General features: G+C 43.5%; 2 protein-coding genes and 1 long non-coding RNA gene across 15 annotated transcripts in view; 1 reads left to right on the top strand and 2 right to left on the bottom strand.

Annotated features, from left to right (window-relative positions):
- Nucleotides 1-15,061, top strand: part of LOC125784790 (uncharacterized) — a 255,427-nt gene that overhangs the window by 99,196 nt on the left and 141,170 nt on the right. The window lies entirely within an intron of this gene.
- Nucleotides 1-15,061, bottom strand: part of LOC125780488 (NACHT, LRR and PYD domains-containing protein 12-like) — a 543,312-nt gene that overhangs the window by 387,155 nt on the left and 141,096 nt on the right. For 2 of the 13 annotated variants that reach the window (XM_049468301.1, XM_049468302.1), the window contains exons 11-12: nucleotides 2,718-2,764; nucleotides 2,264-2,456 (exon numbers count right to left, since the gene is read on the bottom strand). The exons of 5 other annotated variants lie outside the window; for them this stretch is intronic. In XM_049468301.1, the coding sequence (XP_049324258.1) occupies nucleotides 2,264-2,456; nucleotides 2,718-2,764 (240 nt within the window). Of the gene's footprint in view, nucleotides 1-1,536; nucleotides 2,457-2,717; nucleotides 2,765-15,061 lie in introns of those variants that run through there. 6 more of the 13 variants (XM_049468297.1, XM_049468305.1, XM_049468300.1 and 3 more) reach the window with 5 other exon arrangements.
- Nucleotides 1-15,061, bottom strand: part of LOC111197140 (NLR family CARD domain-containing protein 3-like) — an 84,489-nt gene that overhangs the window by 43,099 nt on the left and 26,329 nt on the right. The gene's annotated exons all lie outside the window — the stretch shown is intronic.

Genomic DNA, 15,061 nt, shown 5'->3' with positions numbered 1-15,061 from the left:
CTGTTACTCGTTGTTACTGGTCACCCCTCTACAAAGGTGCGACAAAGAACTGAGGTTTCACTAGGGTTTTTATGCTGTGTATCACAGCTGAGCCTGCTCTGTGCTAACTACTGCTGAGAATTCTGGGACAAATAAAAAATATGCAGTTTCAAAGTCAAAACAAAAAAAAATCCATGTGACTGTCCCAAAACATGTTTTGTTACAGTATGCTACAGTTTCGAAACATTTAAAATCTTTTTGTGTGTTATGGTATGCACCTAAGAAAGTGCAACAGCTGAGATTAGTGACCAAATGATAGAAAAATTAAGAGTTATCAATAAATGAAGAGTTGAAAATTCTTATCACTGATCTCAGAACGGTGTTTGTTTTCAACATAACCCACATAACACCAACTTTGCCACACTTTAAAAGAAATTCAAAGCATTGTAATAGTTTTTGTGGATAAAAATCACACACAGGTTGCATTACTTTTTTAGTTGTTGCTTATTATTTCTTACAGGGTCACGCCCTGGAAATTAGACCCAAAACACCATTAGACCATACAATCTACAGTTGCAAGAATCCAAGTAATCCCAAAGGGTTCACATACTTTTTTCTGCAACTGTATTATGTTGCATGTTATGTTCACAGGGTCATTATGATAAAAATTCACATTAATATTTGTTCTTCTTCAGGATTTTAATAGTCTATTCATTTAATAGTGGACAGTGGAGTTATAAACATTAACATTAGCCAGTATAAGAGAGGCCTTTAGTTGCTTAGAAGTTCTTTGAGACCTCATCGCATGTTAAACGCCTTACTTTTTGAGTGATCTTTGTTGGTCGAGCACTCCTAGGGAGGGTAACAGTGGTCTTAAATTTCCTCCATTTGTACACTGTAATCTGTCTGACTGTGGATTGGTGGTGTCCAAACTAGAGATGGTTTTGTAACCTTTTCCAGCCTGATGAGCTTAACAGCTCTTTCTCCGAAATTCCTCAGAAATCTCCTTTGTTTGTGCCGTGATATACTTTCACAAGCATGCGTTGGGAAGAGCAGACCATACCAGATACCAGTTCTTTGAATAAACCAGGCTCTGCCCACTCACACCTGACTGTTATCCCATTGACTGAAAACACCTGACTCTAATTTCACCTTTAAACTAATTGTTAATCCTAGAGATTTGCATACTTTTGACACTCACAATTATATAATATTGAATCATTTTCCTCAATGATTATGACATGATATGTAAGAAGGATACATTTTTTATGCTTGAATATGGATTAAATCTCATAACTAACACTCAATCTTTAACATGTCCCTTTTCTCTCTCTCTCTCTCTCTGTTTGCCAAGCAAACAACACTAAACTATTATTTTGGTCTTCCTCTTAAAAAAATACAGGGAAATACCAGCATTTCATCTCTTTTTATTTTAATCATAATTAATCACAGAATATAGTAATATTTTTTAAGCAACTGATCCATATCCATATAATTTTAAGCTTTGAAAAATATATTTTTAGTTTAACAATTTAACAATAAATAAAAAAACAAAAGTTGACGTTAATGTTTTTATTTATTATATAATAATACACTCAAAAATAAGGTACAAGAAACAGAATAATAATATGAAATATAGGCATAAAGAAACATACAAATGTTAAACAGTGTAACAGTAACAGAAGCTATGTGAATATAAATTCAAAAGAGGCATAAAATAATCTAACAAATAAAACAATATGAATTATATGCTTAAAGAAATACATTTTATTACAGTAATCATAAACAGTGTGATAAACTGTAGATGGATTAATCAGTTTGAATTATTAAGTCTTCAGTCTGGATTAGAAATGATTTATACAGCTCCCCAACACACACACACACACACACCCACACCCACACCCACTGTTACACACCGGGTTATTCTATTTTACACAGAGTCAATGAGGAGCCAGAACCAACCCAAATCCCTGCATAGAGGGGCTGAGTGAAGGTGGTGTAGAATGTGTGTAAGTGTGTGAGAGTGTGTGAGGGTGTATCAGTGGAGACTCTGTAGAAGGACAGAGTGCCGGCGGGACAGTCCACATACACTCCTACTCTCCTACAGCCGGAGGGAGGAGGGGGGAGTTCAGTTCTGTTCTTGTGAATAACAGAGTATCTGTTATCAGAACAGTACAGACACCAGGAGTTTATATTCCATCCTAACCCACATTCTAATCCTCCTCCTTTCCTGCTGATGGTTTTATAACTCAGAGCTACAGCAGCTTCTCCTCCTCCGCTCCACCCGCTCCACTCAGCCTCCCAGTAACAGCGTCCAGTAACTCCCTCTCTACTCAGAACCTGCAGACACACATCAAACCTCTCTGGATGATCAGGATACGACTGCAGCTCCTCTCTCCACTCCACCCTCCTGTTCTCCTCACTCAGAGAGAGATGAGGGTAAGCTGTGTTTGGATCCAGTGTGAAATCACAGCCGTCTGAACACAAGAACACACATTACACACACTGCACTGATACAGAGAGAGAGAGAGAGTCTGTGTTTATGTGAGTATATGGGTTTGTATTAGTGTGTGTATGTTTATGTGTGTGTGTGTATGTTTGTGTGTTTGTGTGTGTGTGTTTGTGTGTGTATGTTTGTGAGTGTATGTATGTGTGGGTGTGTGTGTTAATGTGTATGTATGTGTGTTTATATGAGTGTGTTTATGTGACTGTGTTTGTATGTGTTTTTGTTAACTTACATTTCTTTGGTCCTGGTTTCATTCTGATTACCCCTCCAGATTCCATTCTACACACACACACACACACACACAAAGTAAGAAAACAGTGTAAACTCATTTTATCTTTATTCGCCTTCTTCCCAATTTCTTTCTTTTCTAATTATTCCGAGTTTTTGACATTTGTGACATTTAATGTTTAAAATAATTAAATTTTAATATGAGACACAGATACAGTGTTATTGTTACGCCCTCGCCAGGTTTCCCTCTGTTTCCCCGGTGTTTCCACTGTTATTTTCCATTACGTGTGTCTAATTTGTAACTCCGCCCCTTCCCAGGTGTTCTGTGTTTCATGTTGCTATATATAGTCTCACTTTGTTAATGTTTGCTGTCGGTCTTTGCACCTTCCCCTGTCGTTTTGTCTCGCCACGTTAGCTATTGTTTATTCACGGTTTCGTCACGCTCTGCTTGTTTCTTGTTTATTTCTAGTTCTCTTTATTTCTTGTACATTTCCTAGTCACGTTATTTCTTTGTTTTGTATATATTCCTGTATTTATCCCTGTATATATATCCCTAGCCCTGTTTTGTACTTGTCTGTTTAGTTTAGCTCTTTGTTTGTTTTCCCTGTTTGTTTATGTACATATATTTATTCGTTATTCCCTTGTTTGTTTATTTGTTTATTTGTTATTTATTAAAGTCATGTCTTACCCGTTTAAACGTCCGCCTCCCTTCTCATCACGCGTTACAGAAAGACCGACCGCCATGGACGTTTATGCGGGAAACCCTTGGGTTGGATCCGGGCTGGCCATCCGTCATGCCCCCTTTGGGACCGCGGCGCAGGAAAACCCGAGGCCTCGAGGCCGGAGAAGGCCTCGGGCTAGGCGTTCTAAGAGGTCCCAAAAATCGGAGGATTTTCTTGGGGGGGGGGCTAACGGTTGGGGCCATCGGCCTCGCTCCGAACCGCGAGGGAGGCAAGGCGGGCAGAAACGCGGACTGTGAGGACTATTTCTGGGATTACGTGGACCTCCTCGCAGCCGCGTCCAGTTCGGAGGACGAGTTCTACCCTCCGATGAGAGCCCGCTTGCCGCCGCTTGCGGAGGCTATCCTCCACCCGCCTCCCAGGGCGCGCTCCACCTCGTCGGCTCCGCAGCTAGCTTCTGAGGCTAACCAGCTAGCTCCTCCGGCGGCTGCAGCTCGAGGCTTCTCCTCGGCTACGCGGCTAACGCAGTTAGCATCTCCAGCGGCTGCAGCTCCAGGCATTCCCACGGCTACGCGGCTAACGCAGTTAGCATCTCCTGCTTCCACTGGTCAAGTTTCTTTGGCTGCTACGGCGCCTGCATCTTCTACGGCTGCAGACCCAGCTTCCACGGCGGCCGCCGAGCAGCGCTTCCAGTCACCCGCAGCGGCAGCAGATCTTCGCTCCGGGGTTCCCATGACAACGGCGCTACACTGTACTGCTACTGCCACCCCGGAACCTGAATACGCTGCGGTGAAATTAGGTCAAGTCTCCGTGCAGTCTTCAGCAGCCCGAGTCGTCACACAGACACCTACAGCCCAAGGGTCCAAGTCTGTTCATGTGAGTGTTCCTGTGTCAGCGGTGCCCGCCACCGCTAATGTTCCTGTGTCAGCGGTGCCCGCCACCGCCCATGCTCCAAGGTCAGCGGTGCCCACCGCCAATGTTACTGTGCCAGCGGTGTCCACCGCCTATGTTCCTGTGCCAGCGGTGCCCACCGCCCATGCTACGATGCCAGCGGTGCCCACCGCCAATGTTCCTGTGCCAGCGGTGCCCACCGCCTATGTTCCTGTGCCAGCGGTGCCCACCGCTCCTGCTACGATGCCAGCGGTGCCAGACACCGTCCATGTTCCTGTGCCAGCGGTGCCCACCGCCCATGTGCCGATGCCAGCGGTGCCCACCGTCCATGTTCCTGTGCCAGCGGTGCCCACCGCCTATGTTCCTGTGCCAGCGGTGCCCACCGCCCATGCTACGATGCCAGCGGTGCCCACCGCCAATGTTCCTGTGCCAGCGGTGCCCACCGCCTATGTTCCTGTGCCAGCGGTGCCCACCGCCCATGCTACGATGCCAGCGGTGCCCACCGCTCCTGCTACGATGCCAGCGGTGCCAGACACCGTCCATGATCCTGTGCCAGCGGTGCCCACCGCCCATGTGCCGATGCCAGCGGTGCCCACCGTCCATGTTCCTGTGCCAGCGGTGTCCACTGCCCATGTGCCGAAGCCAGCAGTGCCCACCGTCCATGTCCCTGTGCCAGCGGTGCCTACCGCTCCAGCGCCGACCACGCCGCCAGCCCCAGCTGCTCAAGTCGCCGCGCCGTCAGCTCCCGCTGCCCGAGATGCCGCACCGCCAGCTCCTGCTGCCCGAGTCGCCGCACCGCCAGCTCCTGCTGCCCGAGTCGCCGTGCCGCCAGCTCCAGCTGCCCGAGATGCCGCACCGCCAGCTCCTGCTGCCCGAGTCGCCGCACCGCCAGCTCCTGCTGCCCGAGACGCCGCACCGCCACCAGCTCCTGCTGCCCGAGTTGCCGCGCCTCCAGCTCCTGCTGCCCAAGCCGTCGCGTCGCCAGCGAGGCCCGTCACCACACCCACGCCTATCCCGGCACCCAGGACTAAGTTTCACCCCAAGCCCCATGTGCCCAGGTCTGCCCCAAGGCCCCCGGACCCCAGCCCAAGAACTTTGCCCAGGCTGGCTCCACGAACTACCCCTATGACTTTAGCCAGTCCTGGGCATCCCCAGGTCTTTCTGGTCCCCATGTCGCTCCCCGTTATGGTTCCTGTGTCGGTCTATGTTCCTGTTCCTGTCTTGTCTGGTTTCTGTGTGCCTGTTCCTGTCACCGTTTTCGTGTTTGTTCCTGTCAATGTTTTTGTTCCCGTTCCCATGTCTAGTCCTGTCCAGTCACCTGTCATGTCTCACGTCCAGTCATCGTCCCCTGTCCAGTTTCCTGTCCAGTCTCCTGTCTCGCCCAATGTCCAGTCTCCAGTCACGTCCCCGGTTCAGTCTCCTTTCTATGTCCAGTCTCCTGTCACGTCTTCTGTCCAGTCTCCTGTGTTGCCTCATGTCAAGTCCCCGGTCTCGTCTTTTGTTTTTCCCGGCCTTTCCCCGCCGCCGGCCCCCGGGGTTCGTTTTTACGCGCCTCGGGAGCTGCGCGTTTAGGGAGGGGCTTCTGTTACGCCCTCGCCAGGTTTCCCTCTGTTTCCCCGGTGTTTCCACTGTTATTTTCCATTACGTGTGTCTAATTTGTAACTCCGCCCCTTCCCAGGTGTTCTGTGTTTCATGTTGCTATATATAGTCTCACTTTGTTAATGTTTGCTGTCGGTCTTTGCACCTTCCCCTGTCGTTTTGTCTCGCCACGTTAGCTATTGTTTATTCACGGTTTCGTCACGCTCTGCTTGTTTCTTGTTTATTTCTAGTTCTCTTTATTTCTTGTATATTTCCTAGTCACGTTATTTCTTTGTTTTGTATATATTCCTGTATTTATCCCTGTATATATATCCCTAGCCCTGTTTTGTACTTGTCTGTTTAGTTTAGCTCTTTGTTTGTTTTCCCTGTTTGTTTATGTACATATATTTATTCGTTATTCCCTTGTTTGTTTATTTGTTATTTATTAAAGTCATGTCTTACCCGTTTAAACGTCCGCCTCCCTTCTCATCACGCGTTACAGGTATGACGAGGTTTCGGCTCCCCTGATAATTTTCATTATTGTCCTTTATAAATCATTGGTTGCTTGGATCAGCAATTTCAGGTAAATATATCATATAGATGAACACAGTGATATTTGAGAAGTTAAATGAAGTTTATAGGATTTAAAGAAAGTGTACAATAGTTCTTTAAAGGTCTCATTCCATCGTTTTTAAATTCATTTTAAACAGTCTAGTTGTGGTCTCTAGTATGAATGAAGGGGAGTCCGGCGCGGATACCCTGTACTGATATCATGTTATTCAGCTAAACTAACGATACTAATCTCTGACCTCAGACTTGGTTTCACCACATCGAAGCCCCAGAGTCCGCTCTATATCATAAAATCTGATGCGAACGCAATACTTACACAGCTTACATAGCTAACATAAACTACCTCTGTAAACAGAAGCTGTGAACAGAGCTGTTAGCTCCTCCTTAGCTAACGAGACAGTGTGGGCTCTGCTCCAGCCCGGGGCCTGCGGGCGTCTCCGAGCCGAGGTGATCAACTCGTTTTTTTGAGGGTTTTCTTTTACGAGCTACTGCAGATAATAAAGGTTGAGGAAGAGTTTCATGTGCAGCATCATAAACAACTCAGAGAGACCTACTGTATTTCACAAAGAACAAGTAGATTTTAGCGGAAGGAGATTTCCGCTACTTTGAACAAAATTAGACGAGGGGTGTCACGTGACCCTCTGGAAGATGGCGGCTTGAGATTTTGCTCCGCTCCATTTAACTTTTATTTTTAGTGCTACTTACTTCAAAATGGTTTGGAACACCACTGTTTTCACCCTTAATGTGAAATAAGATGTCTGAGAGTCAGGAGACTTTCCGCTGTTTTCGTCTGCCCGGCCGGCCAGAGGGACCAAGCAGAAACTAGCTAAACACAAGGTAACTCAGGCGCCATTAGCACCAGCAACTCAGAACGACTTGCTGTCTGAGATTCGGCTCTCGGCTAGATACACGCCTGGAAACTATTGACGGACGCCTGGACACTTTAACTCCAAGCCTTTCATCACTTTGTGCAGCTCTCGTTGATTTAACGGAGAGAGTTGCTTCAAACGAGACCAGGCTGTCTGGAGCGGAGAACCGTGTCTCTGATATGGAGGATCGTTCAAACTCTCAGAGCAGCCAACTGTTATTTCTTACTATATTCTTGATATATTGATTCGTTCTAATTCAGCTGATAATTCTTTACTTTTCTTTGAGACCTGGACAAACTTTGGTTTACTGTAAAACTCTGCTTGGTTCCATTTCACGGTTTATGTGGATGGAGGTTTTTTTTGTTTTTCTTTCTTGCTTTTTTTTCTGCGGTCGCCGTTTTGTGGGTCTGGTGACCTACAAGTCTTTGATCTGCCCCGTAATTTGGGGACGGGGCTTGGGGCGGGTGGAATGGGTTGTTTGTGTTTTTTTGTGTTTCTTAAAATTAAAAAGGTTGCACATAAGATACTTTGTTTAATTAAGTCGGCGCTCTACACATCTGCGGTCACATTCTGGTTTCTTATTTTTCAAATTGAAAATGAAGGATTCGTTTAAATATATAACCTGGAACATGAAAGGCTTGGGACATGTTATTAAAAGAAAGAAAATTTTGACTTTTCTTAAAAAGGAGGGCGCATCAGTTGCCATGATTCAAGAAACGCATCTATCAGACCTTGAGCATTTAAAACTTTGAGATTGGGTGGGACAAGTGTATTTTGCATCTTACAACTCTAATACGAAGAAAGGAGGTGTGGCTATATTAATTAATAAACATTTACCATTTATCCTTGAGCAACAAATAAAGGATCCTGAAGGTAGATACGTTCTAATCTCGGGCTTGTTGTACGGACAGCATTTCACTATGTTCAATATTTATGCCCAAATGAAGACTGCCCTAAGTTTATGTCTGATGTAATCCTGCTGTTTAATAATAGCTGCAAAAACTTATTATTAGGGATTATGGCCGGCGATTTTAATTGTGTCATGGACCAAAACTTAGATAAGTCTTCCTCTCTTTCAACCAATTCTAAATCGACAGCGGTGCTCAATCAGATGTGCGCGGAATCTGGGCTAGTTGATATTTGGAGGGAATTAAATCCCAGTGTCCAAGATTATACCATTTATTCTAATCCTCATCGTTCATATTCACGGATTGATTACATACTCATACCTAATTTTTCGATCCACCTGGTATCTCATAGCAAAATTGGCCCTATTGTTCTGTCTGATCACGCTCCAGTCTACATGGAAATGAAACTGAGCATTCCAATATCTTGCAGTAGGACTTGGCGGTTTAACTCTTCTTTGCTTACAAACAAGGAATTTTGTGATTTTATGCGCCTACGTATCCGTTATTTTTGGGAGGATAACAAGCACTCCCCTGTGTCATCAGCCACTTTATGGGATGCAGCTAAAGCCACAATCAGAGGTGACATTATCTCATATTCTTCTTCAGTAAAAAAGACTCAGTCTCAGGAACGCTTGGATTTGGAAGCAGAAGTTATTTGTTTAGAAAGATTACATAAATCCTTCCCCACTCAGTCAAATTTTGTGAAATTATGTCAGATGAGAGCTAAGCTTAACTTAAATCATACGAACCATATTAAAAAACTACTTCATTTTTCGAGACAGAAGTTTTATGAATTTGGTAACAAATCTAGTCGGCTGCTTGCTCATCAACTTAAGAAAGAACAGAGTGACAGAGCTATTAAATCTTTGAAAATCTCAGACGGTTCTATTACATACGATCCTTCGGTTATAAACAGGTCTTTTAAAAGTTTTTATCAGTCTCTTTATAAATCAGAGAATACTATGTCAGAGACAGATGTTTGGCTTCTCTTGACACATTATCCCTTCCCGTCATATTAGAGGAGGACAGGGATACTCTAAATGCTGAGTTTTCTGTTGAGGAAATTTTTCAAGCACTGCAAGTCATGCCTTCCAATAAATCTCCCGGTCCAGATGGCTTTCCACCTGAGTTTTTTAAAGCTTTCTGGCCTGAGCTTCACCAAATTCTGCTACCTGTTTTTCATGACCTGCTTGAGTCTGGTTCGGTACCTGACACCTGGAAAATGGCAACAATTTGCTTAATTTTGAAATAGGGTAAGGACCCCCAGGATTGTGCATCTTATAGACCAATGAGTTTACTAAATACTGATTGCAAAATTTTAGCTAAAGTACTTGCTCGCAGGTTGGAGGCTGTACTACCAAAGGTAATTAAACCCGATCAAAATGGCTTTGTGACAATGCGATATGCCTCTGATAACATACGCCGTTTACTAAATATTGTGGATTTGGGCGCCGAGTGGTCCAGCGGTCTAATGCGCTGCCACTATGAGCAGGAGGTCGCAGGTTCGAACCCCCGCTCATGCAGCTTTGCCATCAAGCTGCTGGTGCTTAGAGGGAGCAAAAATTGTCTCTGCTCCCTCTGGGGTGGGTAGATGGCGCTCTCTCCCCATCACACTTAAGGTGGCGCTGGGTGGCACGAGGTGTCTGTGAGCGGATGAATCGGAACCTAGCCGCTGTGCTGTCCTCCGAGCGCGCTAGCCGCTCATTTATGGTATTTTACATTTATGGTATTTAGCAGACGCCCTTATCCAGAGCGACTTACAACAGTGCTTCAAAGTTACTTAAGATATCCAAAGCTAGTTTGTAGACTAGGATCAAGAGATACATAGAACTTAATCTTGTTTAGAACCCTAGGAACCTTTTTTTTTTTAAGTTTAGGAACTCTTTAAAAAGATGCGTCTTCAGTCGACGTTTGATGACGGCGAGTGACTCTGTTCTGACAACCAGTGGAAGTTCATTCCACCACCTTGGTGCCAGCACAGAGAAGAGTCTGGATGTCTGTTTTCTGTGTGTTTTGAGGGATGGAGGTTCGAGCCGAGCCGTACTGGAAGCTCTAAGAGCTCTTGCAGATCTGGCTTTGACCATCGCCATCAAGTATGAAGGTGCTGGTCCGTTTTTTGCCTTGTAGGCCAGCGTCAAGGTTTTGAATCGGATGCGGGCGGCAACAGGAAGCCAGTGGAGGGAACGCAGCAAAGGAGTCACATGACTGAACTTCGGAAGATTGAAGACGAGTCGTGCTGCAGCATTCTGAATTAACTGTAGTGGTTTGGTGGCTCGCAGTGGAAGACCAGCCAGAAGGGAGTTGAAGTAGTCAAGTCTTGAGATGACAAGAGACTGCACAAGCACCTGAGTGGCATCCTGAGACAGAAACGGTCGAATTCTTCGGATGTTGTACAGGAGAAATCTGCATGACCGAGTCAGATTTGCAATATGGCTTGAGAACGATAACTGGTCATCCATTACTACACCAAGGCTTCGTGCTTCTGCCGATTGAGTGACCAGTGAGTTCTCGAAAGAGATGATTCATGATTCATCCGCAGCAGCTCGAAAAAAGGGGTGATTGACTTCACACGTGTCGGAGGAGGCGTGTGCTCGTCCGCATCCTCCAAGGGTTGCGGGCATCACCGGTGATGGGGACGCACAAAGGGGAGGGACATTTGGATATCCAAATTGGGAGAAAATGGGGAAAAATCAGAAATAAAATTATAAAACAAAATATATATATATATTGTGGATTTTCTTGATAAATCTAAACACCCCGCACTTATAGTCTCACTTGACACCGAAAAAGCCTTCGACTGCATCAGATGGGCTTTTATTTTTGCCACATTTGAGTAATTTAATTTAGGGCCAAATTTTTATTAAATTAGTTAAACTTTTATATTCCGATCCCTGAGCCACGTTTCTTACCAATGGACAAATATGACAAGTTATACATATTAAAAGAGGAACAAGACAAGGATGTCCTCTGTCACCCCTATTATTTGCTCTGGTGATTGAGCCACTAGCCGAGTTGATTAGAACAGATGCCAATATTTTGGGTATTGAGGTGGGAAATGAGGACCATAGAATCTCTCTTTATGCTGATGATGTTTTATTGTTTATTTCTAACCCTGTCCATTCACTTCCCAGAATATTGGAAAATATTGCTCAATATAGTACACTTTCTGGTTATAATTTTTTTTTTTTTTAAATCCATGGCACTGCCATTCAATGTCCCTACTTGCTCCTCTCAATCCTTGTCTACTTTTTTGGGGGATGACTTCCCATTCCATTTGGTTGTTGATGGTTTTAATTATTTGGGATTTTTTTAACACCCAAACTTAATAATCTTTTTTTTTTAACTATTTGCCTCTGGTGAATAAAATTAAGGCGGACTTGGCTATCTGGTGCTCCCTCCCATTATCTTTTTTTGGGAGAATAAATGCTCTGAGAATGAACATTCTTCCTCGTTTTTCCCTCCCTTGTTATCTATCCAACTCTTTTTTTAAGGATTTAAACAATTACTTTTCAAAGTTCATCTGGAACAATAAAAAACCTAGACTTAAATTTATCAACTTAATGAAACCTAAAGAAAAAGGGGGTGCAGGTGTACCAAACATGCAGCTGTACTATTGGTCAGCTCAGGTTAAACACATTATTAGCTGGTGTACCAACAGAACTGACTCACTGTGGGTTAATATGGAATCCAAATCATGCTTCCCTCTTTCATTATCTCATTTACATTTTACCTCCTAATGTAGAAATGTTGAAAGATGTATCTGATTCTTTTGCTATATCCAATACTCTGCTGACTTGGAAAGATGTTAAAAAGTATTTAAAAATACCTGTTTGTCTCTCTGTGTCTTCCCCATTCGCACTCAACCCAGACATTCCCTCTCAGTTGCATAACACAGGATTCCTTGAATGGTTTAAACGAGAAATCAAGCGTATTTCTTGTCTATTTTCAGAAGGGACCCTGTTGCCTTTTGGGGTCATTCTGGAGAGGTATAGTCTATCAAAATCTGATTTTTACAGATATCTCCAAATTAGACATTTCTTTAAGTCTCTTCATGCATAGAATCTATTTAACACCAGTACGATTACAGAGGATATACCCAGAGAGATCGGACCTATGCTTTAAATGTCAGACACAGAGAGGTACATTTATTCACTCTTTTTGGACCTGTAATAAAATTAGACAATTCTGGAGAGAAGTGCATCTGTTTATTGAGGATATTTTCAGTGTAAAGTTTGCTATGTGCCCCGCACTGTATTTGCTGAATGCTCAATTGAATGACATGTTTGATGCCCAGTTGAGACAAGTTCTCATTCTGTTGGTTTTTATAGCCAAAAAATGTATTTTGCTGCTTTGGTTTTCCAAACAAGCCCCATCATTGACCTTATGGCTCTCTCAGTTGACATCTCTCCTTCCATTTGAGAAACTGACTTATGACCTACGCCAAAGGTCTGAGAGCTTCTGGCAGGTATGGTCCCCTCTCTGGAACTTTCTGGAAGATCTTGGGTAGAACCTATGAGAGAATACCTTCTGTTGTTTTGTATCCTATGTGTGTGATCGCTATGAATATATGCGGATATGGCGCTATCAGTGTATTTATTATTATTATTTTTTTTATGTTTGTGTGCAACCACAAAAAAAAACAAACAAACAAAAAAAAATTAGGCAGGACCATAAATTCTTCAAAGCTTTTTTTTTAAATGTGGGTTTTAGGCTCTCTTTTCTGTTAAAAGTTTGTTATAGGGAGTTGTAGTGGGTCACAGTCACATGGTGACCCACTGAACCGGTAAGATGCGTATTCACTCTCTCTCAAGTAAATATCCCTCTTTTATTAGCTTAGCACTCTATGAACTTTACAAATCTGCTGAAGGAGGTATTATTTACTTTTAAAAATTAAAAATTATCATTTTTACTGAGAACACAGTGTAAATAGTGTGTTTACATCCAGCTTTTGTAGCTCATGAGTTTTTTCCCTATGCAGGAGAGGGAGAGAGGTACGTGTGTGCTATGCTAACTCTGCTCTGTGTCTTGTGCTCAGATATGTTTGATTTGAGTGTTTTGAGTAGTTTATTTCTAAAGATGATTACTTGTTGCCCATTATGATATTTGTGATATTGACATATGTTGTTATATCTTCACGGTTGGTTTTGTTTAATTTATCTATCCATTACATATTGTGTTTAATCTAAAACTGTACCTGGTTAGTTACATTAATTTAAGCAGTATTATTATATAAAAAAACTTGCAAAGTCACATGGTGAATGTTGAACTGGAGAGGTAGAGAGGGAGTGTGTGCCTGCCTGTGCTGTGTGTAATGCTAACTCTGCAACATGTCTTCTGCTCAGTTCCAGCAATAAATGAGAAGTCTGACTGTTCATTGTGGTGTGGCTGTCCCTTGACTGTAAGAACGCGTTTACATAAAACTGGTGCCATCACCCGAATCTTCCTGTTCAGTTGCAGCCGAGCGGCGGGGTCAAGCTGTGAGTTTGTGATGCCTGTAGTATTGCTTCGTAGGGTTCATGCAGCAGATGACACCTTACATTAACAGTCAGTTGCATTAATTGTTTTTTTTCTTCTGTGAAATAGACACTTTGTGTACTTTGTATGGGTTTAATATTTCCCGTCTTAATGCACATACCATGGCTGGTAGAGGTCAGGAATCATTTAAAGTGTTCTCCCCACTGGTTGGAACTGGCAGAGCATTGTACATGTCAGATGAAACCATAGGTCTCCCACATGGGTTACAGGTGACCCAGGATAGCCCTTTAGGTTCAAGGGGTACCCCTCGTAATGTGCCAGTGATGCCAACATGTTCAGCTCCCAGGGATAATTACAGTGAAGTGACCCAGCAGTTGTGTGAGTAAATATGGGAACTTGGGGGCCAGATTATTAAAGACCATTGCAAGTCAAATATTAGCCAATAAAAGCCCAGTTACTGCTGCCCCGTTAGCACCACTCTGTACTAGAGAGACTGAAATCCCCAACAATTCACTTGACCTCTCAAAGATAACTTTTATTGTTTGGTCAGACATATAAAGGAACCTCCAATGTTCAGAGGTGATGGTAATGAAAATGACACTGTTCAGGAGTGGATAGATATCATGGAGCTATATCTAACCAAAGGTAGTTGCCCTGACACAGAAAGAGCAAACATAATTCTAATTTAAGTCATCTTTTGGCTAGGGTTAAGAACATAGTAAAGTTAAGAATTAAGAGCAGCTCTGCCTTTAACACAGAGTTCTGAGAAAACATATGATGTGTTAAAACGTTCCTTTAGTGATGGTCCTGTGTCGTCTTTGCCACTCGCCGATTTCTATGCCACACAGCCCAAAGACAAGTAGAGCCCAGTTTGACCACTGGGTCAGGTTAAACCCCACTGCAGAGTGTGCCTCCAACTATCTACAGTGCAATGGGGGTAGGATGGAGAACATCAATGCTGAGATTCCTATAATTCATACGAAACTGCAACAACCCCGACCTATACAGTTTCTTCAAGTGTAAACACATGAACAAATGGTCATTTGAGGAAGTTCAGGAGGCCATAGATGAGTATCAGAAGGAGAGTCAGTCATGCAACCCTCTTAGTGCCAGATTAAGACTTTTTGAGGCCCGGGGCTAATTACCAGGATGAGGCCCTTCATATCATGTTCTGATGCATGACCTCACACAAACACACGGACACATCAGCGACAGCGTACACAGTACCAATCTATAACAGACTACCGTTTAAAGTGAACTGGTATTATGATTTCAATTCAATTTAGGGTTGGGCGATGTCTCTTTAATTGGCAGATGATGATGTTCACAGGGAAACATTACGATTTTTTTATAATTATATCGTGGGGGGTGGGTGTT

This window comes from Astyanax mexicanus, chromosome 1, assembly GCF_023375975.1.
Source record: "Astyanax mexicanus isolate ESR-SI-001 chromosome 1, AstMex3_surface, whole genome shotgun sequence".
NCBI classification, from domain to species: Eukaryota; Metazoa; Chordata; class Actinopteri; order Characiformes; family Acestrorhamphidae; genus Astyanax; species Astyanax mexicanus.
This window is presented reverse-complemented; position numbering and strand designations above follow the sequence as displayed.